General features: G+C 33.7%; 2 protein-coding genes across 3 annotated transcripts; one reads left to right on the plus strand and one right to left on the minus strand.

Annotated features, from left to right (window-relative positions):
- Nucleotides 1-259: 259 nt before the first annotated feature.
- LOC143068088 (uncharacterized) lies at nucleotides 260-19,653 on the plus strand. Of its 2 annotated transcripts, none has more exons than XM_076241857.1 (7): nucleotides 260-289; nucleotides 4,727-4,787; nucleotides 7,934-7,981; nucleotides 8,543-8,590; nucleotides 8,899-8,994; nucleotides 9,475-9,606; nucleotides 18,932-19,653. In XM_076241857.1, exons 1-7 carry the CDS (start codon nucleotides 261-263, stop codon nucleotides 19,121-19,123), a joined length of 606 nt encoding a protein of 201 aa, XP_076097972.1. In that variant the 5' UTR covers nucleotide 260; the 3' UTR covers nucleotides 19,124-19,653. The 2 variants fall into 2 exon arrangements, with proteins under 2 accessions (XP_076097972.1, XP_076097973.1); XM_076241858.1 differs by having other exon boundaries at nucleotides 18,919-19,080.
- Nucleotides 19,654-19,801: 148 nt separating this feature from the next.
- LOC143068087 (uncharacterized) lies at nucleotides 19,802-25,332 on the minus strand. Its single transcript, XM_076241856.1, has 2 exons — nucleotides 25,236-25,332; nucleotides 19,802-21,853 (listed from the first exon to the last, which is right to left on the minus strand). Exon 2 carries the CDS (start codon nucleotides 21,787-21,789, stop codon nucleotides 20,110-20,112), a length of 1,680 nt encoding a protein of 559 aa, XP_076097971.1. The 5' UTR covers nucleotides 21,790-21,853; nucleotides 25,236-25,332; the 3' UTR covers nucleotides 19,802-20,109.
- Nucleotides 25,333-26,442: the final 1,110 nt, after the last annotated feature.

Raw genomic sequence — 26,442 nt, forward strand, 5'->3', positions numbered from 1 at the left:
ATGTCGACAGTAAACACTGATCTTTTAAAGTAAGTTATGTATTTTGTTAAAGTCATATGTTAGTAATGTCGACAGTAAACACTGATCTTTTAAAGTAAGTTATGTATTTTGTTAAAGTCATATGTTAGTAATGTCGACAGTAAACACTGATCTTTTAAAGTAAGTTATGTATTTTGTTAAAGTCATATGTTAGTAATGTCGACAGTAAACACTGATCTTTTAAAGTAAGTTATGTATTTTGTTAAAGTCATATGTTAGTAATGTCGACAGTAAACACTGATCTTTTAAAGTAAGTTATGTATTTTGTTAAAGTCATATGTGGTCAGCACTATCAGTTGGTGTAAAAAATACAAGGTCTATAATATTATTGAAGGAAAACCCAGAAAAGCGTTTAGGACACATAGCAATTATAAAGAATTGTTTAAATTTTTTTTAAAGGTTTTATTTTTATAATTCAGGGTGCAATCTTGTTAAATGGATCACAGGTCACGAAACATTGGAAAAAATTAACAGAACGTATTAAGTGCCCAGGATACATGGTGTGTTCTGGTAATTATTTCTCCAGTTTTCTAGCTGGAACTATTATAGATATAGTGTCTTAACACGTTATTGAACTGTTATATAAATAATGTTGATTGTAATTTCTTGAAACTTTCCACACACAACAGGAGGTTAACCGTTGTCAAAAATATATTGATATAAAACAGATCTATATTTTGACTTTTTCGCTTGACATTAAGACTTTTCTTGACTTTTAGTTTCCGAGGGTATAATAAATCAGCTTAAAAGTTAGTGTTTCAGTTCTGCGCGATTTATAATAGACTGTTTATAAAATTCAGCGTTGATGTCACTGTGAAATTACTAGGAAAAAGAAGGTTCCAACTCCCGTAGGCTATTTTGACCTTTGTATGAATTTGGTTACTCGTTTAGGTCCCTCAAGATCATATATCTCCTCACATTTCTACGAATCTTTACATCCTGTCTTTCAGCTGCTTGGAATTAATCGATCTGGTTGAAGATAATGAAAAAAGCTCCGAACACACGAAACTATAAGATGTTTTTGGTAAAACTTGAGTTATTAATCAACAATTTTCTCAAATAAATACAGTTAAACCTGCTAAATAGACCACATGTATTAAGCAAAAAACCTGTGTTAAAAGACAATCACTTTAGACTCCTCTGTAGTACATTTCATATAAATTGTACCTGTATTAAAAGACCACCAGTCTTAAGAGACCACTTTTTTGCTCTCCTTTAAGTGGTCTCTTAAAACAGGTTTCACTGTAGTATATATCATAACTACTGCGAAGGCATTTATATATATGTTCCAGACCATATGAGTATTTGGACCGTACGCGTACGGTCCGGACCGTATACGTATACTCGTACGGTCCGACCATACGCGTACGGTCGGACCGTATGAGTATACGCGTACGGTCCAGCTCATATTGGTTAAATTTAAACAAATATTTATCAAAATCATTATTTGTAGTTATACAAATTGATTTTATTACATGTATATGGATGAAATGATTAAGCGAACAATTGTAATTAAATATTTGTTTATTTTTATATCCGTGATTCCTATTTTGGTACTCAAGGTGACACTGACTTCCACAAAGAACGTCATATTTTTTTACAGTAACATAATTTGTTCATGCACGTTGCTTTGCATTTTTTTTTGTGTAAAGTTCCTTAATATTCTAAAACGATTGTCCTATCACTCTAAGTTTACTTCTGATAACTTCAATTTTAATTAGCATACTTGGCTTCAATATATGAATTACTGACATGCTAAATACAGGAGATTAACATTAAATAAACGTGATTTTTAAAAATAGTTATAACATTATTTTGTTTTATTTCAATTACTATTGAACTTTTTACATTAATTTGAGATGTAAGCTATGTTGATCTGTTAGAGAGTCGTGCAGAAAGAGCTCAAATTAACAAATAGGGATTAAAAGCTTGGAATGTGGACAGCCACTGGTATTGGGCAAACATACTACGTGAGCTGTTGCACCATAGCAATAGTGTACATTGCATGAAGGTTAAATAGAATATTAAAAAATACTAACATTAAAAAATCTTATATTAGGTTTCATTAGAAATTCCTCAAAAAAGGTAGCTTTGCGTTCATTTCCCTATCATTTCTATAGTAATCTTGAATGAAAACCATAAAAATTTGAACCCTAAAAAAAAAATAACTAGACGGTGAACCGATTTTTTTATTTTTGTTTTTCACCAAACATATGATAAAGTTCATTTACTAAAAAAATTAGCCAATTCCTATATTGGATTTTTATACCCCCCAGCCACCTTCAGGCTTAGAAGGGTACATTGTCTTAAATTTGCTTTTTGTATATTTATCTAGAATATTCCGAAACAAAACTCTCTGTTCTCTGTCATGTTATTATGACATATTTGTTGTAATAGCAATGAAACGAGTCATTTCGAATACCGGTATGAAAATGAGACTGTTCTATGACGACTTTTATTTATTGAAGGCACTAATTTATAAAATACAAAATTATTGTATTTATTGGCTCTTAGTAATGTTCAATAGCGTATTTGAATAAATCTTCAAAGACTTAAATTTACTACAATACAAACAATTCTTAGCTCTATTTTAGAACATTTTATTTAAACTTGTTGAAATGAAGTTAGATTAAATTTGGCAAAGTAAAAGAATTCCTTTTTTTTCAAATTCGTCTTTTAATTTAGATTTATCATGCATGTTTCTAAACATAGTATACGACGCGTAACAGTTTATAAGTAGGTGTTCTAATATATGCATTTGATACGGTGTATTTATTATAGATATAATTCAGACTTCATTTATGAAAGAAAATTTATAAAGCAGAGCATTTTTTTTGTAGCTCTTTTTTAGAACATGTAATTTAAACTTGTTGGAATGAAGTTAGTTTAAAATTTGTCAAAGTAAGCTTTAAGAATTCCCTTTTTTAATTTAGATTTATTATACATGTCTCTGTACTTAGTATGCGACGCGTAACAGTTTATAAGTAGGTGTACTCTTATATGCATTTTATACGGTGCATTTGTTAGGGATATATTTCAGATTTCATTTATGAAAGCAAATCTATAGAGCAGAAATTTGATTTTTTTTGTAACAATTTAAAATGTAGATTCAAATATTTTTCACTTCAAACGATAAAGTAAAACATCTTCAAAACTTATATATGATGTATAGTTCGGCGTCCGCAAAAAAGAAGCCAAGAAAAGTGTTTATCTCTTCTTCACTAATACGTATTTCATTGAATCTCGATATTTATCATGTTTATAATTTTTCTAACAATGACATTCTACCTCCATAAGCCTGCAAATGTCATGGACACTGTTTCGAAAAGCCACAGTTTTTGTCCCCACCCTTTTTTATTGATTTAAACATATACTTTACCTTACTTTACAAAGGGATTGCCCACATATGTTAATATTATTATTATAGGTGTGCTGTATACATACATTTTGCATATCTAATAAAATGTGAATTACAACAAAAGAGAGGCGAAAGACACCAAAGGAACATTCTAACTCATTGGTAGAAAATAAACTGACAACGACATGGCAAAAAAAAGGAACAAACAGTATATACAACTAATTTAATAAAAGACTGAGCAAAATGAACCCCACAAAAAACCGCAGTTGATCTCAGGTGATCATGATCAGGAAGGGTAAGCAGATCCTGCTCCACATGTGGCACTTATCTTATTTATCATATACGTATGAACCCATGATAAGTATAATTTGGTAGGTCATATTTGGGAAAAAGAGGACAGCATAGTGATTCCATATCGGTCAACAAACTCTTGATGGCGTCCGCAAGATTTTCGAAGGGATAATTTCAAGTTAACCACTTTAAACTCGTGGTTTTAAAAGTTTTTTTGTGAGCAGCAGTTATCTTTTAAGGGAATCATGATAGGAAACGCAAGCCCTGAAATATCGTTTCATCTGGGAGATATATAATACATACGCAAGCGCTGCTGGAATTTTGCTTAAAAGAAATTGAAAGTTCACAATAGGGAAGCTGTAATCATCTCTTATGTCGTCCAATTTCGTTCTCAATCGACCCTCATTGTCAATTTCTAGATGTTAGTCAAGATACGAGACAGATGTAACTGTATTCTTTATTTCAAGTGCTATGGAATTTTCGCTAAAGCTTTGTTTGCACTTAAGGATGTTTGCTCCTCCTTTTTTTTGATTTTTTGCCAGATTTTCGGAATCCTCTGGTTTTATCCATGTATTGTCATTAAAAAAATTTGCCCACTAACCCCTACTTTTCTTTTCATTATTTTATTACATAAAGTTTAAAAAGCCATATTTCAAAATTTTATAAAATTCTTGTTATTTTTTTCATAGTTTTTGAAACAAATAAGGTGCCAATGTTAAATATATGAAAAATCTAGAGAGAATTATTTCCGCCAAATTTTCAATGGCTTATATCTCGAAAATGAGTACACGGACCCTCCATTTTTTTCTACTTTTTGAGTTTCTTTATTAATATACTATCAATTCATAATAGTCTTTTAAAAAGCTTGTTATTTTTTAACAGAGTAGCGAACATCCTTAATCTTTTAGAAATGAGATGTTTAAGGTCATCTGCGCGCGATTTCGTCTCTGTTTTATATATGTTTTTTTCTAAATAAAAATATAATAATAATAATTTCCTTGACACATATCATATCATTTTTAAATATATTTTATATAGATGCAGTTTATTAATATGTGGACTTCCATCCGGAAAGACATCAATCATTCATCGTTATTTAGTAAGTATCTAATAATACAATCGTTATTTAGTAAGTATACATTACCTTTTCGTGGGTACCAATTTTCGTGGTTTGAGGAAAACTTGCATATTCGGGTTATTTAATTTCGTGGTTTTGGCAAAATCTGCATACATTCCTTTAGAAATTTTAACATTTAAATTCGTGGTTCCCCTGTACCCACGAAATCCACAAAAATTGGTATCCAACGAATATTAATGAATCCACAGTAATACAGTTCGTCGGTTCTGTACATCTAACTAATAGCATACATTGTGGTTGATGTTAGGAGAACAAATTCAACAAATCGGACAACGGCTCATCAACATTAAAGAAATATTAAAAAAATAGCCGAAAAGTAGTCTACAGAATTTCAATACCGTACAGCGAATCACACAGAAAGTTGTGTTTGAAACCAAAATTGCACTCCTTGAATAGAAACCAAACTAAAAGGGGGTTTGAGAGACTTCCATAAATATGAAAAGAATCATATGGTATGATTGCCAATGAGATAACTCTCAACAGTAAACCAAATGATATAGAACTTGAATTAAAAACAATATACACGTACGTCCGTCGACAATGGACAAAGCCGATAAATCTGTTTGCCTTTTTTTTTTTTTATAATACACGGTAGGTATAGTGTCCGGCTAGGATCGTGTTTTTTTCGAGTGATTTTAAAGGGCTTTTTCGAGTGTGCCCACTTTTTTCGAAATATGTTTAAAAAAATGGTGGTTGTAAAATATAACTTTTCTTTTCTGGAAATGGTAAACCTGGTTAACTGCCACCATATAGAATAAGTCGTCTAAATAAATAATGCAGTTGCGTGTACAATTAGTTCATAATATCTAACAAATTATTGGTCTTTATCTTGTATGAAGTTTATATTAATGTATGCGACTGATATAAGTCCGCGATCAAAGGGACATAATAAGCAATCTTCGGAAAAAATATCACTCGACGGTGTACTCTAGTGACAAAAACATCATGACTATCATTCTTAAAAGGTATCAAGCAAATACTGAAATCTTTTTTCATTTAATTCAAATGAATAGTATGTGTTTTGTTATTTAGTGAAATGTAACAACTAACTCCATATCATATAAAATATAGAATATTAAGATCTCAAGTGATTTGAAGATTTTAATTATAATAACAGTCTATAACATTTATACAGTATAAAGTCGTAAGAACTGTGTGCCAAATACAAATAAGAAAATACCAAATTAATTAAAGTAAAAAAATCTGAATCCTTACTAAACTACCATTATTCTGTTCCTACTATATTTTTTTGTTGGATATAGAAACGATATATACGGTCACATACACTTTATTTTAATAATCACCAGTCAAAAATAAACCCTTCGCTAACAGATTGTTTCTTTTTTTTTAAGTGAAAATCTCGTTCATGTCGGGTATTTCTGGTGGCTTTTCATCCCCAGGATGTATGCGAGATGACTCTTTACATAGTTTATAAACTGTGTAAATCAATTCAACAACTCCGAACAGTATGTCAATGAATGTTACCAGAGAAATAATCCATGCAGTTAAATTTACATTTCCATGCGGTATGGCAAAAAAAGGAAGTGCAACTTCGAAATCGTTATACAATACAGCAGTATATGCAACAAACAAGCTATCGATCAGTATTTCCATAACTTTAAACAAGCAAACCATTTCCATTAACTTCTTATGGGGGACTGCTGGCTGGTCTTTATCATTTCTGTAAACATAATGCATAAAATACCAAATAGCAATAGCCACAAAGATGGACAAACTTCCAATAACACTGTACCTCATCGCTTGTTCTGGCGCGCTTCTAGCATTTATATCGCTTATTCTAGTAGTGTTCTGCTCTGTTGCTGATATTTCGAGAAAGATGAGTTCAGTTAAGCTAATTCCAAATTGAACAAAGATTCGAAGAAAATACAGTTTAGCAACATTTTTAAAAGTCTCACAACCTCCAAAGACGAAGCGAAAAAGGTAAAGAAGAATATCTGGAAGTATTTCCTCCATTTCTGAATAATTGAATTATGTTATTGTCTTGATTTATTCGAGAACTTTTATATAACATGCATGCAGGTGCCCTCCGTGTGGAAAACCACGTAGAATGTTCAAGACCCTGGTTTTAAATAGAATTCTACAAATATTACGGTGTCAATCAATTTACCAAACTATGATAAAAGAAAGTGATTTGTTTATCAACGGTCCGGGTGTGAAAGGTTTTCAGTTTCAGATGACAGTCATCGGACAATTTTTAATCCTGTATACTTATATTTTCAATCAGAAGCTGTTCTGAAGGTGTCACAAATTTACATATATGACAAAAAAAAAGAGATAAAATAGTATCTGGAAGCCCTTTAATCTTTGAGTATACATGTACCTTCTAACAAAGAAAAATGCTGTCGCATGATAAAATTGGATCGTTTCTCCAAATGTCTCTTATACTAACTATAATCATTATATCTTTTCGAAGTTAGTTTGCCGATAATTCTATTCTTATAGATGTTTTACATGTCTTCAACTTAATTATGATAATGAAGAAAAACATAGTAAAAGTTACAGTGTCTCATTTTGTTTGTTGATCATGCTTAATTCGTGTATTAGACAGAGAACTATCAATTGAAAATGAGATTTGAGTTTTATCAGGATCTTCGTGAAATACTTTTGACCTAGAAACAGCACTTTTACTTTTCAAAAATATTAAAAAGGAAGATTTCTTCGCATAGATTTGCAATAATTGTGTAAAATCAGGTATACAGTTGTATGGTGTGTAGATGAGTTCTGCATGAACCAACTTTTGACATAATCGCGGCCGCTTAGCGCTGGTGAATGTGCATATGTCATGCTTAGGCTCGTTCAGACAGACATGTGAGACGCTTGACCAATTTTTGTTTTGGCTTTATAAGCGGATTTTCTCAATTTTGGGGATCAAGAACTCATTTCAAATTTGTTTTATGATTGCTAACAAGACTAGTGAGTAGCAGAACGCGTTAGGGAAAAACAGTAAAGTAAGATTTTCTTTTGAAATCCTGCTACAGTTTGTCTTCTTCTTGGCACCGTTGGATAGTATTGAAAGTAAACCAGGGTCATTAGAGCATTTTTTATTGCACAAATAACGATTCATGTATACTTTGACATTTCCACAGGGAAATACATTTACAGATGAATACAAGTCAACAACTGAAATAACTGTAGTAAGTGATATATTCTCTGTAGTGAGTACAAATCAACAAGATTATCAATTTAAATTCAAGATTTAATAGTCAAATTCATTTTCATAACATTTGACTATAGACAACTTAACAAAACAAACAAAAATTTTTTTACGGGTCAATATCTGATATTCTGCAAAAGAAAAAAAAAAAAAAAAAAGAAGAAAAGTCGGCCCTTTCCATGATGACTCGCTGAGCCTTTCTTGCCCGAATATGGATTTGCACAGCAGTATTTTTTCTTTAAAAAAAATAGACGTAATTCAAACTCATCCGTCGAAGACGAACTGACAACGCCATAATAATTTGATAATTTGTTTTGACATGGGTCTTATAAGGTCCAGGGGCCAACAGTTGTCATGGGGGTAACAGAACTTTATATTTAAAAAAATAATCAAAACGAACAAACAAACAGCAAAACATAGTCCTAATTAAAGATGGCAATATACCCAGATGACAACAAGAAAAAACGAGAATAATTGACTTTTTAAAAGGTTTTTGGAAGTAATAACATCCAAGTACATGCCTTATTTGTTCGATTTTCAGTTCAAAAAATCCGTAGAAGTCGACGGAAAACCAGTTGAAGTGGATATCGTAAGTAAGCAAAAAAGTAAATAGTATCCAATGTAAAAAGTAAGTCATTTTCCTCGTACATTAACCTAATGTATATTTTATTCCAAAATAAAAAGAATGTAACGCGACATAGTGATTTCAATTAAAGAATAATATTTCAAAACTTTATTATGAGTAGGTGTATGCCTTTTAAGTTTTCTTATTTCAATGAAGGATTTGATCAATATACAAATCCTTTTTTCAATGCTATAATTTTTATGCGTTTTTAAAGATTTCTCTCAAGCTATGTTTGCAGAAATTCATCATGTTGTTTCGTATGTTTATTTTAGTACGACTTGTGTTCAAAAAACCTCTTTGGAGAGAAAGCTTACTCAAAGTTCCGCAATAAAGATGGGTTTATTGTGATGTTCGACGTCACAAATTATGTAAGTATAACTATGCTAACTCAGTCGTTTCAGCTATTTCCAAGTTACAATGTCAGACTCGCTTAAGAAACACACGGTCAAATAATTGATTCAATACATTTTTTGGAATGAATGAGTCCAATGATTATGGTTAAAATCTCGAATAATAATAAAAAAGAAACAAAGTGTTATAAACAAAGCCTATAAAGCAGATTTACGAGATCACTTGTACAAAAGTTAATACTAGTAGTCAATAGACGAAAGTTAGCAAGACGAACAGTGATGTTTTGAAGTACATACTATTAAGAATAAAACCACATTTGAAAAATAGCATGTTTGTTGAGTCGTTTGCTAGATTTGTCAAAAGATATACAAGTTTTTCAAATATGAAGCAAAATAAACGACAGTGCTTCTTTAAACCAGAATGACAAAAGCACTCACAATTAGTTTCAAAATTGCTAACGTATTACTCCTGAATGATGCAAATATTTTTTCTTTAAGGATTCCTTTGCAAACATCAAATCATTTTTCGACCGAATCAGACAATATTCAAACAGATGTATACTCCCAGTTCTTGTTGGTAATAAGATAGACACCACAGAAGACAGAGCTATTGGAAAACTTCTAGCAGAGGTAAGTAAGGGCATGGTCATTATTTATCAGCTGAGGGGGGCGGTTCAAATTTTTGATATAAAATTTTATGTTGGGAACCCCCCTTTATTTTATAAAACCACATAATGACCCCCCCTAAGAACATAATTTCAAAAGTTTGACCCCCCCCCCCCAAAAAAAAAAGAATTTCCAGTTGTGTTGAGGAGATGATGACCAGCTACATAGTAACCGGCTTTGAGAAGCTCTGAGTATAACAAACAGCTTTTCTTCTTGTTTTTTTTTCAAAAAGGAATATCTGACACGTACATGTAAAAATAGAAAAAAAATATACAGAAAATTGTATGTTCCAATTTATTAATTAATTTTACTGCAACCTATAATTCTATACTGGTAGATAAACTTTCAATACTGACTGTTATTTCAATCCCAATTGTTATGATATTGTAATTATTATGTTTATTTATGTTGGCCTAATTTGTGTTGTATGGCCTGATAGTTGTTTACCAAATAATCTTATAACTGTGCAGTTTAGGAATGATTGGAACTTTCTAGAATGATCCTTATAAAAGATGCGTAATTTAAACTTCTACGTTATTCCAGAAACTTCCGTTGTAACTTTCCAGGATTTTCCACAATGTTCCATTATAGAGTGTTCTAGAATTTTCCATGACAACACTATATATACAGACACTAAAGTTAAACTCTCATAATTAAACTTGGACATAGACATTGATAGACATTAGTATTCACAGCATTTGGATTGACACTTTTATTCTACAAACAACATCATACTGGATTGTGACCTTAGTAGTGAACATAATATTCAGATTGGATTCCGAAAGATTTCCGGATACAGATAAAGATAACAGATTGGACTCATATTTTGACAGTTAAGTTAACAGTAATATTTGTGTAATACCTTTTGTAAACTTTTGTATAATAAATATTGTTAAATTTTACTATTGATTTGTGTCTTTTGTTGGCTACAATTTAAAGGCGATTTCAGGCCGTAACAGAAATTGGGGGCTCGTCCGGGATAACGAAAATATCTTTTTCAAAATTTATTCAATATTTTTATTATAACTAGCCAACAAAATTCTACAAAATGGCATTTGATGCTGGTAAATTTTTGAAAACGCCAGACCTGGAGAGTTTTGATAATTTAAAGAAAGAGGAATTAGTGTTGCTTGCTAAAGAACTGAAATTAGTTTTTAAAGTATCTATGAGAAAACAAATTATAAAAAATTTGGTTATAGACAAATTAGTTGACGCAGAAATTTTAGGTGAAGAGGCTCTTGAACTTAAGGTCGAAAATATTGACGCCTTTAAATTAAAACAGCTTGAATTAGAACATGAACTCAAACTAAAAGAATTGGAAATGAAGGAGATGGAGAAAATAAAAGAAGATGAATTAAAATTAAAAGAACTTGAAATGAGAGAAAGGCTAGAGATGGAAAAACTGAAAATTGAAATGGTCAAAGAAGAAAGCAACACTAAAGTCCAGTCGAAATCAGATTATTTTGATGCAGCAAAAAATATACGTTTGGTTCCGAAATTTTGTGAAAAAACAGTTGATAAATATTTTCCACAGTTTGAGAAAATTGCTAATAATTTGAAATGGCCAATGCCGTATTGGACTACGATGCTGCAAAGTGTTTTTGAGGGTAAGGCAGCTGAAATATACTCCGCACTTCCATCAGAAAAAAGTTCTGATTATGACACTGTGAAACAGGAAATTTTGAAAGCCTATGAGCTAGTACCAGAAGCATATAGACAGAAATTTAGATCTTATAAAAAGTTTGATTCGCAAACCTATGTGGAATTTGCTCGGGAAAAAGAAGATCTATTTGATAAATGGCTTACGTCAAAGAAAACAGATAACAATTTTGATAACCTAAGACAATTGATGTTATTAGAAGAGTTCAAACAATGTGTTCATTTAGACTTAAAAACACATTTAGACGACAAAACTGTTGAGTCAATACATGATGCAGCTGTTATTTCAGATAATTATACTCTTTCACATAAAAGAAGTTTCAAGGGTCAAAATGTTAATACTTCCAGTGGAAATTACAAAAATCAAAGCACTGAGCATACTGATAGTAAGCCTGTTCCACAGAATAAGAGTCAGTCCAGTTATAATATGTCTAGTCCAAAATTTGATACTTTTGAGAAGAAGTCACTGATTTGTGCTTATTGTAAGAAAAATGGTCACCTGATGGCTGATTGTTTTAGACTCCAGAAGAAGAATGAACGCGATAATAAGCCGAAGTCCAGTGCTTGTACGACACCTTATATTACCAGTACGTTGGAATGTCCTGCGAGTCAGGCTTTTAAGTCCAGTTTTTGTGATTACATGGAGGAATACAAACCCTTTATGTCTGATGGGTTTGTTTCTATTGTTGATGATACCACTCTTCAGCCTATTAAGATTTTACGGGACACTGGAGCTTCTCAGACTTTATTGTTAGAAGGTGTGTTGCCTTTGTCCGAGAATACTTCTGTTGGTGCCTCCGTTTTGTTACAAGGTGTAGAGTTAGGTTGTATAGATGTTCCTCTCCATCGTATTTATCTGAAGTCAGATTTGATAACTGGACCAGTTGTTGAGGTGTTCGTCCTAATCTCCCTGTTGAGGGTGTTACCTTATTGCTAGGAAATGATCTAGCTAGGAACAAAGTGGTTGCTGAACCAATTGTTACCAGTGAACCGGTAGTGGATGTTAAATCACCTGAAGATGATGCTGAATTATATCCAGCTTGTGTTGTTACTAGGGCGATGGCTAGAAAACAACAAGATGAGAATTTGCAAACAGACAAGTTTGATTACATGGACCTTTCTGACACTTTCATAGCTGACATTGAAGGTCCTGGTAGCTCAGAAAAGGCCATTACAAGACCACCTAGTGTTAACAAGAATGTTATTATGCCATGGCCAGACGTTAACAGCCATTCATTAGACCGAAAGAATTTATCTGAAGAACAACATAAAGACCCTGAGGTTCTTCAGCTCAGCCAGAGAGCTCAACCACAGGAGGAAGCAGACAAAGTGGCCGAATGCTTTTACCATCAGGACGGCATTTTAATGAGGAAGTGGAGGCCTCCTGATGCCACCCCAGAGGAGGAATGGAGAGTGCTATACCAAGTGGTGGTGCCTAAAGTTTATAGGCAAGAAATTATTGGTCTTGCCCATGACACCCCCTTGGCTGGGCACTTAGGTATAAGGAAGACTTGCCTAAAAATATTGCAACATTTCTACTGGCCCAGACTTAGAAATGATGTCACAGAATACTGCAAATCATGCCATATATGCCAGGTTGTTGGTAAACCTAACCAGAAAATACCACCAGCACCACTTCTGCCTATTCCAGCCTTTGACGAACCTTTCAGCAGAGTTCTAATTGACTGTGTTGGACCTTTACCAAAGACCAAGACTGGAAATGCATATTTATTGACAATCATGTGTACATCTACCCGCTTTCCTGAAGCTATTCCGCTCAGAAATATCAAGACACCTACTATCGTCAAAGCTTTGATCAAATTTTTCACATTAGTAGGACTTCCTAAGTCTATACAGTCCGACCAGGGATCAAATTTCATGTCAGGTTTATTTCAGCAAGTCGTATACCAGTTAGGGATTGCTCAGTACAGATCAAGTGCTTATCATCCAGAATCTCAAGGTGCCTTAGAACGTTTTCATCAAACATTGAAGAACATGATTAGAACTTTTTGTCTTCAATTTGACAGAGACTGGGATGATGGAGTTCACTTTCTACTTTTTGCGGTTCGAGAGGCTGTTCAAGAATCCCTTGGATTTAGTCCCTTTGAGTTGGTATTTGGTCATACTGTAAGGGGACCGTTAAAATTGATTAAGGAAAAGTGGCTTACTGAACATACTGACTTGAATCTTTTAGACTATGTATCTAGATTTAAAGAAAAATTGTATACTGCTTGTCAAATTGCTCAGAAAAACTTAAAAAATGTACAGAACAAGATGGAAATATGGTATGATAAAGATGCCAGGGACAGAGTTTTTGAGCCTGGTGATAAGGTACTTGTATTTCTGCCTGTCCCTGGACATCCTTTACAGGCTAAATATTGTGGTCCTTATACAATAGAGAATAAAATTAATGATTTGAATTATATTGTAAAAACTCCAGGTCGGCGCAAACAAAATAGAGTGTGTCATATTAATATGTTAAAACCATATTTTGAGCGTACTAATGTTCTATGTGATAGTAAACCAGTTGCCACTTTAGGCATGGTTAAATTTGAGAACAATCATGACAAACCAGATGTAATTGAACCACCTTTTAGTTCTAAAACTTTGGAAGAGACAGTTAGATTGAAAAATTCAGAAACTTTGTCAAATTTAGACTCAAAACTTGCACATCTGTCTTTTGATCATAGAGAAGAAATAAAAACTTTGGTATTTTCTTTTAAAAATCTTTTTCCAGATGTGCCAAACAAAACCACTGCTGTTTGTCATGATGTTGATGTAGGAGATGCTTCTCCAATTAAGCAACATCCTTACCGGCTCAATCCACTCAAACTTGAAGCTATGAGAAAAGAAATTAAATATATGCTTGACAATGATATTATTGAGCCGAGTAACAGTGAATGGAGCTCTCCTTGTCTCCGTGTGCCAAAACCAGATAAAACCTTTCGTTTCGTGACTGATTTCAGAAAAGTAAATTCAGTCTCAAAATCTGATTCCTATCCGATTCCAAGGATAGACGATTGTATTGACAACATTGGTCAAGCAAAATTTGTGAGCAAATTTGATTTGTTGAAAGGTTATTGGCAAGTTCCATTGACACAGAGAGCTCGTGAAATATCAGCTTTTGTTACACCAGATGGCTTATTTCAATATACTGTAATGCCATTTGGCATGAAAAGTGCTCCAGCTACATTTCAAAGAATGATCAATAATGTTATAAAAGATTTAGACTGTTGTTATGCTTATATTGATGATCTTATTGTATGTAGTGATAGCTGGGAACAGCATTTAAAACATTTGTATGATACTTTTGATAGATTGTCAAAATCAAATTTGACTGTTAATCTTGGTAAAAGTGAATTTTGTCAGGCCACTGTTGATTATTTAGGGCATACAGTTGGCCAAGGTCAAGTAAAACCTATTATGGGTAAAGTGGGAGCTATTTCCAAATTTCCACCTCCTACAAATAGAAAACAACTTATGAGATATTTAGGCATGATTGGATTTTACAGGAAATTCTGTTCAAATTTTGCTACTGTGGTTCAACCATTGACTCATCTTTTACGAAAAGATTCTAAATTTATCTGGAGTGAAAATTGTCAAAACGCTTTTGAAAATAGCAAATCACTTTTAATTAATAGTCCAGTTCTGATTACTCCAGACTTTGAAAAACAATTTAAACTTGCCGTTGATGCAAGCGATGTAGGAATAGGAGCTGTTTTATATCAAGAGACAGATGATAATGTTGAAAAACCTATATCATATTTTTCTAAGAAATTAGATAAACATCAGAAAAATTATTCAACTATTGAAAAAGAATGTTTTGCAATGTTGTCAGCACTTCAACATTTTGATGTATATTTGAATCCCACTGTATATCCTATTCTTGTTTATACTGATCATAATCCTCTCACCTTCATGCATAAAATGAGAAACAAGAATCAGAGGTTGACTAGGTGGAGTTTATTGTTACAGGAATATGATGTAATTGTAAAACATATTAAGGGTAAAGATAATGTAATAGCTGATGCTTTATCTAGAGCTTATTAAATCACTTTGTATATATTATGTATTTTTGTTCATATTATTCATGATAAGTTTTTGTTACACTAAAACTTCTTTTAAGGGGGGAGGTGTTATGATATTGTAATTATTATGTTTATTTATGTTGGCCTAATTTGTGTTGTATGGCCTGATAGTTGTTTACCAAATAATCTTATAACTGTGCAGTTTAGGAATGATTGGAACTTTCTAGAATGATCCTTATAAAAGATGCGTAATTTAAACTTCTACGTTATTCCAGAAACTTCCGTTGTAACTTTCCAGGATTTTCCACAATGTTCCATTATAGAGTGTTCTAGAATTTTCCATGACAACACTATATATACAGACACTAAAGTTAAACTCTCATAATTAAACTTGGACATAGACATTGATAGACATTAGTATTCACAGCATTTGGATTGACACTTTTATTCTACAAACAACATCATACTGGATTGTGACCTTAGTAGTGAACATAATATTCAGATTGGATTCCGAAAGATTTCCGGATACAGATAAAGATAACAGATTGGACTCATATTTTGACAGTTAAGTTAACAGTAATATTTGTGTAATACCTTTTGTAAACTTTTGTATAATAAATATTGTTAAATTTTACTATTGATTTGTGTCTTTTGTTGGCTACAATTTAAAGGCGATTTCTGGCCGTAACACAATCACAGGCCCTTGTATTTTTTAACCTTTGAACTTTAAAATATCTAGTTATGAATGGGGAGGAGGGGGAGTCCAGGATTCAAATGTACAAATGATTTAGGAAGTGCAAATAAAATAACACCGATTAAATGGTTCTTGTCCTTTCTTGATTAAATATGTAAATGATTTATTTGAGAAAAAGAAATATACAACCAATCCAGGAACCTCTGGCCTTTCTTTGTTTTGTACAGATGTATGTTTTAAGAGTTTAGTGTGTTATCAATTTTCTCTGAACAAGTACACATTTTTGTTTAGGGGCCCCAGCTGAATATATTTGTTTTTTTTCTAAATCATATAGTGTATTGTTTAGTGTGTGTGAATACCATTGTGCCCATCAAGTATTTTTTTTTATTAAGGTCTGAAATCTGGATAGGAAAGAATATCGGAGAATGGATAAAATTTTACCGAAAAATGGACCAAAAAAAAAAGAAAAAAAAAAGAACAGAGAACACTGGTGTTCAAATATGAATAAAAGGAGAAAAGGGCAAAAAACACTAATGAATAGAAAAATATTACCTTAAAATTTAAAGAATACAGAAGAGATATACCTATAATATCGAGATCATCTTTTATTCTTAATCGATATCTTTGTAATAATTTCATAAAATAAGTTATACCTTTTACCATGTGACGGACATATAACTAACATGCATCCTTGCTTTCATCCAAATAATTATATATACACACCTATTTCATCTCAAGAATCACATCAAAATGATTTAAACACTATCATGACTATAGAAAGTTAATTATGCATGTCCAGAAACCTTTCCAACCACTGTTTCCTGTGGTCAAAACTAGGAAGAAACGTTTTATAGAGTTGTTAATCTATTGATTGTAAATTTACACAACTGTGATAAGGAGTGATCAGATTCACTGCCCTTGAGAAATTAGGCATATCCTGCTGCATGGTGCTTTGCAGTTTACACTATCAAAGATTTAATAAACAGACATTATTTCACAGATAGCACACTTACTTCAATTTTGTAAACAATTTATATACAAGTCAGACATAAAAACCTTTATTGTGTGACCCCCCCCTAATTAAAATATTTTTTGATGGTAACCCCCCCAATGGTATGATATTTTTGGCAATGACCCCCCCTAAAATGCACCGACCCCCTCAGCTGATAAATAATGACTGTTCCCTAACGTTTACAATTAAAGAATCTGAAATTATCAGCAGAGGAACTTGCATATTTATTTTTGTTTGCTTTATTTTTTGGCTGTATAGAAATATTCAACAAAATCACACCTTTTTTCTTTACAATACGACAATGTACGTCAGATTTGAATGAATGCTTGGTTCAATTTCTCACGTAAGTAAAATTTTTAGAATTACGAAGATGACAACCCTATAAAAAAGATATAATGATGGAAAAGTGCATGAACAAATGTGTATAACACAGACCGAGTCAACCCACAAGGAGCCACTAAAGAAAATAAGGTGTTTGAAAATTGACAGGACACTTTGTATGTTTTACTTAGTTCCATATTTATTTCAATACCTCGAAAGGTTTAACATATGGCTGTACAATCGTTTGACTCTTACTTAGTCTTAGCGTGCTTTATGAAGTTATTCCAGAAAAATAAATCCTGAGTACTAAAATCGGTACCATACGTTTTTACTGCATGCGTGTCCCGTCAAATATCAGTACAGTATAAAACGTTAATTTACACTGAATGCGTCACCCGTCATATGTTGGTATCAAGCGTTAATTTACATTACATGCGTCACGCGTCATTTGTCAGTAAGAAACGTTAATATACGCTACATGGATCACCCGTCATATGTTGGTATCATAAGATAATTTAAACTACATGTATCACCTGTAATATCGGTATATCGACATCCTACGTTAATTTGAACTGCATACGTCACCCGTCATATGTCAGTTTTATACTTTAATTTAAACTGCCAGCGTCATCCATCATATGTCAGTAGCAATAATACATTTTTACTGCAGGGGTGACCTGTCATATTTCAGTATGATATGTTAATTTACACTGCATGCGTCACCTGTCATATGTCGGTTTGACACGTTAATTTAAACTGCATGCCTCTCCCATCAGTTGTCGGTATGATATGTTTAAGAAATAATTCTTTCATGCCATGCTCTATGCTCATTTTAACATGGGTAGGCATTATATTTGTTAATATCTTAATACCGAGCGTTAGCGCGGTATTAAATGTTTACAAATATAATGCCTACCCATGTTAAAATGAGCATAGAGCATGGCATGATAGAATTATTTCGATTCTAATAGGAATATTTTGAACTTTTGTACTATGAAGCGGACCTATAGTAGACGCTCGAAATGTCGCCATTTTGATTTGATGAACCAAAACCCTATAGAAAAATCAACAGGTTATCAATAAAAAAAACCAGAAACATTTAAACTTACTTTTAGAATGTTTTTATTTTATTTCCTAGCGAGCAACACCAACATAAATGTCTATTTTGATCTCTGGCGTTGTTTAAAATTCATCTGACGTTGCCATTTCAATTGTGACGTCAATCACGTGCAGCCCATGTTCTATTCGAATTAGAACATGGCTGTGTACCCAAAGCTAAAGAAGCACGTCATATTAGAATAATGCACATTATATTGGCATCATACATCAATGTACATATCACATTATTTTACACTGCATTCGTCACACATCATATATTAGTGTTATACGTTATTTTAAACTGTATGCGTCACCCGTCATTTACTTTTTGGATGACACAAAAAGTAATAATGCTTATTCTAAAGATACACACCAGTAACACATTGAAAATGCTATAAATGTAAAACTTTGATATAAGTTATGATTGATAATCATAGTTTTATTATTCCTGTATCTATTTATAGATATCCTTTACAGGACTTCGCCAATGAACACGACATTCCTTACATTGAAACTAGTGCCAAGGATGGAACAATGGTTACTGAACTTTTTGAAAAGGTTTTAACAGATATAATTAATCCATCAGAGAAGGTGAAACAGAGGCAGTGGAGACCCTTTACATCAGCTGATCTTCATAGTTGTAAATCTTGTAAATGTGCAATATCATAAGTTATACGCTCGTCATTTGTTTGTTGACCACTATAGTTTGATCTTATTAAAAACTGTTACAGCATAGATCCTGTCGAAAAGAACTTGGTTGAAAAGGTTTTGACGAGAAATATTCATTTAAACTATATCGAGAATAAAATTGACAACTGGTAATTCAGCAAGTGGTTACCAAACTAAAAACATTTTAAAAAAAATCGGTTGCTGACAGTATTTGTAACATAAAAAGGTCATAACACAGTGTTGAACGCCACATGCATGCTAGATTATGTTTCGGTTCCTTTCGTGCAATACATTATTTGGTACTTACACTTCTCAAAAAAGAAATTTTGATACTTGAACTCACTTTATTCGTTTTTCTCCGTTTCAAAATTGCCACCCCGTGTCAAACATAGCCGACACCCTGCATGTGGCGTTCTACACGGTGTATAGTGTATGCCTTACATTGAAAGATAAAAACCATGCATGAATTGTTAGAATAAATAATATCTATCGGTTCAAATTAAGTTTTGAATTCGACATTTTTTCGTGTTTCTAATGATTGTATTCAGGATTTATTACCTGGGCAGTGGTAATCCCTGTACCAGTCTGAATGAAAAAACTAACGGCCTGAGTTATGTAAAAAATAATGACGAAAAACAAATATCACAGACAGCAACAAACGACAAGTCAACCACTGAATTATGATGCATATTATTTATATGTATACTAATAGGAAAAGTATAACATTCCGAACATGAGATATCAAGAAATCTGTAAACAGTAAAATGATGCTTAGTTATATATAAGTCCGAGGATTTTGTTCCACCATCTTTAAACATGGAGACATTTTATAAGGAACTTCTGTATTTGACACACAATTGATAAAAAACTTTTTTTGAAAAGTTGGTACTGTTAAAAGTTCAAAAGATAAAGGAAGATATTTTTGGTGGTGGTAACATTTATAGCCTTTTTTACTTCGCAGTAAAATATCTTCGAGTTTTGTTTCACTACAAAATCTTGTCGGATTGTGTAAAAAGATCAGCCAAAACTTCTTGGTGTCCATTTGACAATATTAAGTTGAACAAAGAATCTCTATTCTCAATGACAGGGTTTTTCTCAAGTAACTCTTTAACAACATCTCTGTGACCATATTGGCATGCAATATCAATGGGAGATCTCTCATCGTCCCACTGGTTCACATCAGCACCTTTGTTAAGTAGTAAACGTACAATATCGGCATAGCCTTTCTCGCAGCTAATATGCAGTGGGGTTGTACCGTCGTCATCTCTAACGGAGTTTATATCGTTATCAGCACCATTATCTAGTAGTAAAGAGACAATTTCATACAGATTCTCAGAAGCAGCGTCCCACAGTGGCGATGTATCAGTCTCGTCACGAACATTGACATTAGCATTATTCTCAATAAGCAATTTAGCAACAGTTGTATGACCGTCGTGACAAGCAGCATGGAGTGGTGATACTCCGAAGTGTGAACAACTATTTACATCTGCACCTCGTGTAAGAAGCACATTTACAATATCGATATATCCCTTTGCACAAGCAATATACAATGGCGTTCTTCCTTCATCATTGGCTTTCTGAAAGTCAGCTTTGTAATCTAACAATAAACAGACAATGTCAGTACGACCAAACTTGCAAGCTGTGTACAAGGGACTTTCTTCCTTTTTATTACACATCTCAAATGATGCATTTTTATCGAGCAGGTGTTTAACAATCCCTAGAAAGCCACTACGTGAAGCGGCCCACAATGGCGATTCACGTCCACTGTTGCACTTGTTAACGTTTACTTTGTTTTCTAGAAGCAGCTGAACTATATCCTCAAACCCGAAATGGCTCGCAATGAACAATGATGAGATTTCCTGGCTATTGCATTTATTCAAGTCAGCCCCGTTTTCTATTAAACAGCGAACAATATCTGTATGATGACCATGACAAGCTATATGTAAGGATGTACTACCATCCAACTCAGTGCTATTTATGTTTACTCCAGCGATCAAAAGCCTTTTAACGATCTCCAAGTGACCATTTTGTGATGCTAAATATAAGGATGAAATGCCACTTTTCCAGCACATGTTGGCATCGGCACCACAATCAAGTAACATATCAACTATTTCTTTATATCCTTTTTGGCTTGCAACACTGAGGGGAGATTCATTTGCATTAGTGCATACATTAGGGTCTGCTTTGTTAGCCAGTAGATTTCTAACTATTTCTACATAACCATGTTGGCATGCTATATATAGAGGTGAAGCACCGCTATCCCTATACTTATTTACATCGGCATTATTTTCTAGTAATATTTTGACGATCTCTTTACGTCCTGTTTGGCAAGCCATGAAAAGTGGGGTAATGAGTCGAGAATCACATTTATTCAAATCTGGATTATGTTTCAGTAACTCGGTAGCTGTCTCGGTGTGTCCGTTTTGACATGCTAATAACATTGCCGATACCCCTCCATTATCTGTCAGGTTTACGTCTGCGCCATGTTTGAGCAGGGTACACACTATTGATGTATATCCTCCTTGTGATGCTAAACACAACGGTGATGTGCCATCTTCCATGCATTCATTTACATCTACCTTCAGTTCCATCAAATCTTCTATCACGGAAACGTCACCATCATCACAAGCTTCCAACAAAGTTTGTTTATGTTTCGATTTATTCATTACTGACAGGCAGAGGGTTATTTGTTTTTTTTGCGGATTTTTTTTGGAATCAGTCTTTATTTATCTGAATAATAAAAAACAAGTTTTATGCATAAAAAAAAAAAAATTTAAAATGTGAATTCGAGTTTCTCTAAGCTGACTTCATAATTACAGTTGCTCTTCTCTATATATCATATAAACCTTATCCTGTCCCTCAATATTTTAGGTGACCTGTTGCGCTTTGCGATTCCGAGAAGACTCCTGTCTATTTTATAGCAGAACTATGAGTGTATATCTCTGCTTAAAGAGAGATGTAGGTACGTCTATGAGACCGCAACAAAACCAAATACCAGGAACAAAAATTAAAAATAATAACAAAAAATAATAGGACCATGCAGACTTCAAACAAAGGAAAGGTTTATATATCGTCTTCAATATGTACTAGAAGACACCCGCGAAATCGAGGGCATATACAGCTTGTAAACTGTTGTAACAATTTTTGTAAAAGATATTATGACTGGAGAATTTCATATAAGGTACCAAAAGCCCTCTCCCTTTTTTCCAAAGTCCGTTATGTGTTTCCTTTCTGTTAAATTCAATTATTTTTCGTGTTTTCTGGCCTTATACCACAATTATTCTTCCCCTTTGCTAATATGCATTTTTTGGTAAAAGTCAAATTAAATTAAAAATTTGCGCTTCAAAAATGAAATAAATGATAAAATTGAGAATGGAAATGGGGAATGTGCCAAAGAGACAACAACCCGACCATAGAAAAAAACAACAGCAGAAGGTCACCAACAGGTCTTCAATGTAGCGAGAAATTCCCGCACCCAGAGGCGTCCTTCAACTGGCCCCTAAACAAATATATACTAGTTCAGTGATAATGAACGCCATACTAATTTTCAAATTGTACACAAGAAACTAAAATTAAAATAATACAAGACTAACAAAGGCCAGAGGCTCCTGACTTGGGACAGGCGCAAAAAATGCGGCGGGGTTAAACATGTTTGTGAGATCTCAACCCTCCCCCTATACCTCTAGCCAATGTAGAAAGGTAAACGCACAACAATACTGCTTATAGACCATTATTGTTCTAATTAAATGTGCTTCTAGGACAATCCATCAGTGTTTTTCCTTTTGAAAGCCCTATGAACATGGCAATGGTAGGATTTGAATCTCGTATAAATGACTAAGGCTCATTTGAGGGGTGGTCTGAGGGGCCCTAATCCCGAAATCCCGTGCTTAAAAACATGAAATCCCGAGGTGCGTATTTATCCCGACATCCCGAATTTTTTTTCCCCCGCATCCCGTAAAGATCAATCCCGTAATCCCGAGCTTAATCACCCGATCCCTACGTCCCGAATAAGTCCTGCCTCCCTCTAATCTCTAACCTACTTTCATTTTGGCCAAATCACTACTTTCACTTTCACCAATATTTTTTTATGTCCCATTTATGGGAATTATGTTTTCTAGTCTGTTCGTCCGTTCGTTCGTCCGTCCGTCCTTCTGTCCGGCTTCAGGTTAAAGTTTTCACTTTCAACAATAAATTTTTATGTCCCATTTATGGGAATGATGTTTTCTAGTCTGTTCGTCGTTCCGTTCGTCCGTCCGTCCGTCTGTCCCGCTTCAAGTTTAAGTTTTTGTCGAGGTAGTTTTTTTTATTAAGTTGAAGTCCAACCAACTCGAAACTTAGTAAATATGTTCCCTATGATATGATCTTTCTAATTTTAATTACAGATTTTATCCCATTTCACGGTCCACTAAACATAGTAAATGATAGTGCCGATGTGGCATCCTTATACTATGGTCACATTCTTGATCATTCTTGTTTCCACATGTTTTACTTATTTCAATACATATGCAACTGGTATGACCCCTTAGACAGTAAATATTTCAGAAAAAAAAGTAGACAGAATACAGAGAGTCTTTGTATATTATAGTAGTATAATCGTAGTTTATAGGTGGATAAATGCGAAAACATAATTGTCTCTAAGGAGGTATAATAGCTGTAGTTCTTGCGATCTAAAAACCATCATATGGAGAACGCTTTGATTGGCTTATTTATTTGGCTTATTTATTTTTCATTTTCGTAATCTATCATACGATTTGTTGTTCTTGTGCATGTTTAAAACTGAGGTCTTATCAATGACTTAAAGTCAGTCTGATAACGGAAACAATATCCGGACACCAATTATTTTTCTTTTTTCTCTCAAAATAACTCAATCTTAATAATCATAAGAATGAATGACAAATGTGACAATGCATGTAACCCAAAGTACACAGAGGCATAATGATTAATTTATTGTGGAAGGAAGAGAAGCGACACACAAAATGAGGTCTTCTCGTTTAATAGTAATGATAAGATGTGGTGTGAGTGCCAATGAGACAACTTTCCATCCATGCCACAATTTGTAAAAGTAAACCATTATAGGTATGGTCTTCAACACAGAGACTTGGCTCACACCGAACAGCAAGCTATAAAGACTAGTGTAAAACCATTCGAGTACCTGATCAAATTGAGACAAAACCATGTGTTTGACGAACAATGTATATGCAAAATTCCCGATGCGAATTAATTAGGTCATTACTTCAGAAAACTGTTCCGCTCTAATCATTGATAGGGACACTGTTTAATTAAGGCACTTAAACTCCGATCGAAGTAGTAGTTTTTTTCTTCTCCGTGTTAAAGGACTCTTTGTGGTTTAGAAATGAAGAACAGCAACCAAGGCGACCATACAACAACCACATGCTCCTGACTTCGGACAGGCACATTCACTATTAAAAAATATACATTTTATACAGCTGCTCCTATGCTTCATTTGTTTTTTTGCTGTGCATAGACTGATGTTGCGTCATGGATGGATATCCCATAGTTGTTTTCTATTGAATTTCAGTCTATACCAAAATAAAAATTTCCGGATCGGACAGGAAAAAAGGACAACAGTTAAGATAAATTAATAGAGTTATTCCTCTTTGTACTGGCTCTCTCCTTTCGTGTATTTACTTTTTTCTTATAATCATGTTTCCATATTTGTTCTAAATCATTATTCAATTATTAACAATCAGTACATGTTTGTATGTTAGATTGCATATGTTGCTTGTGTGAATATTGAATGAAATTTGTAATTTGTGTTGATTTGTACATATGCTCTTTCGTTTATGGGCCTTTTGATTAAGAATAAAGATATTTGAATTTGAATATATTGGAAGACAACTTTAATTATTTAATAAGGTTTGAAATAATGCACAGATAGTAAAAAAGAAATGCAGATTTATAGAATACATAAAAATATCGGCCACTCTTAAGAGTCTTGAAAATGATGAAGAAAGGATTAATTAGCATCGAAGAGATTGAATGCCGTGACTTCAATTATCTTAAACATGTTTTAAAAAGAGTGATTGATAAACAGCTCAAGGTATTATTGCCGAGAATAATCTATCGGGTTGGCCATTATAATTATACATACTTGAAAGTTATATTAAATAGTAAAAAGTACTTATAGCCATCCGCCCTGAATTAGAAATATATTAAAATACGTCATCTTAAGGGTAAGTATAAAATGAGTAAGCGTATTCGTACAATTTCCCCATTATTGTGTGAGTTCGTGGTCTAGTGGTTAGGACCGATGGCTACAGTGCTGAAGGTCCCGAGTTCGATTCTCACTCGGGGTGCTAAAAATATCAACACATCAGAAGGGTAATTTTCACCCTTTCACACACATCTCTGGTACCCAGACCGGAGTTTAAACTAGAATGGGTACTTTGGAGGCCTCGGTTGGTCAAAGTTGTCCCTTAATTTGACCTGAAGACCAATCTTCTGATATCTCTCTGGTTTGTCTGTTTCCACCAAGTGGCCCGGTGGTTCTCTCCGAGTACTTCGGCTTCCTCCACCATAATAAAATGAGTAAGCGTATTCGTACAATTTCCCCATTATTGTGTGAGTTCGTGGTCTAGTGGTTAGGACCGATGGCTACAGTGCTGAAGGTCCCGAGTTCGATTCTCACTCGGGGTGCTAAAAATATCAACACATCAGAAGGGTAATTTTCACCCTTTCACACACATCTCTGGTACCCAGACCAGAGTTTAAACTAGAATGGGTACTTTGGGGGCCTCGGTTGGTCAAAGTTGTCCCTTAATTTGACCTGGAGATCAATCTTCTGATATCTCTCTGGTTTGTCTGTTTCCACCAAGTGGCCCGGTGGTTCTCTCCGAGTACTTCGGCTTCCTCCACCATAATAAAATGAGTAAGCGTATTCGTACAATTTCCCCATTATTGTTTGAGTTCGTGGTCTAGTGGTTAGGACCGATGGCTACAGTGCTGAAGGTCCCGAGTTCGATTCTCACTCGTGGTGCTAAAAATATCAACACATCAGAAGGGTAATTTTCACCCTTTCACACACATCTCTGGTACCCAGACCGGAGTTTAAACTAGAATGGGTACTTTGGGGGCCTCGGTTGGTCTATGTTGTCCCTTAATTTGACCTGAAGATCAATCTTCTGATATCTCTCTGGTTTGTCTGTTTCCACCAAGTGGCCCGGTGGTTCTCTCCGAGTACTTCGGCTTCCTCCACCATAATAACAGACTGTCCGGTGTCCTAGCACTCCCTTTGTGTTGGGTGGGGATTGATTGTCCTTGTAAAAATAATTGTCGTATTAACATAAATTAGTGACACA

Source organism: Mytilus galloprovincialis, chromosome 3 (genome assembly GCF_965363235.1).
Source record: "Mytilus galloprovincialis chromosome 3, xbMytGall1.hap1.1, whole genome shotgun sequence".
In the NCBI taxonomy this organism is placed as follows: Eukaryota; Metazoa; Mollusca; class Bivalvia; order Mytilida; family Mytilidae; genus Mytilus; species Mytilus galloprovincialis.

Bases quoted from the DNA above. Each gene is read 5' to 3' on its own strand.
- LOC143068087 (XM_076241856.1), bottom strand. From the start codon at position 21,789: ATGAATAAATCGAAACATAAACAAACTTTGTTGGAAGCTTGTGATGAT.
- LOC143068088 (XM_076241857.1), top strand. From the start codon at position 261: ATGTCGACAGTAAACACTGATCTTTTAAA. The intron at 8,591-8,898 runs GTAAGTAAGCAA...TGTTTATTTTAG, and splicing joins AACCAGTTGAAGTGGATATC to TACGACTTGTGTTCAAAAAA. The intron at 8,995-9,474 runs GTAAGTATAACT...TTTTTCTTTAAG, and splicing joins TGTTCGACGTCACAAATTAT to GATTCCTTTGCAAACATCAA.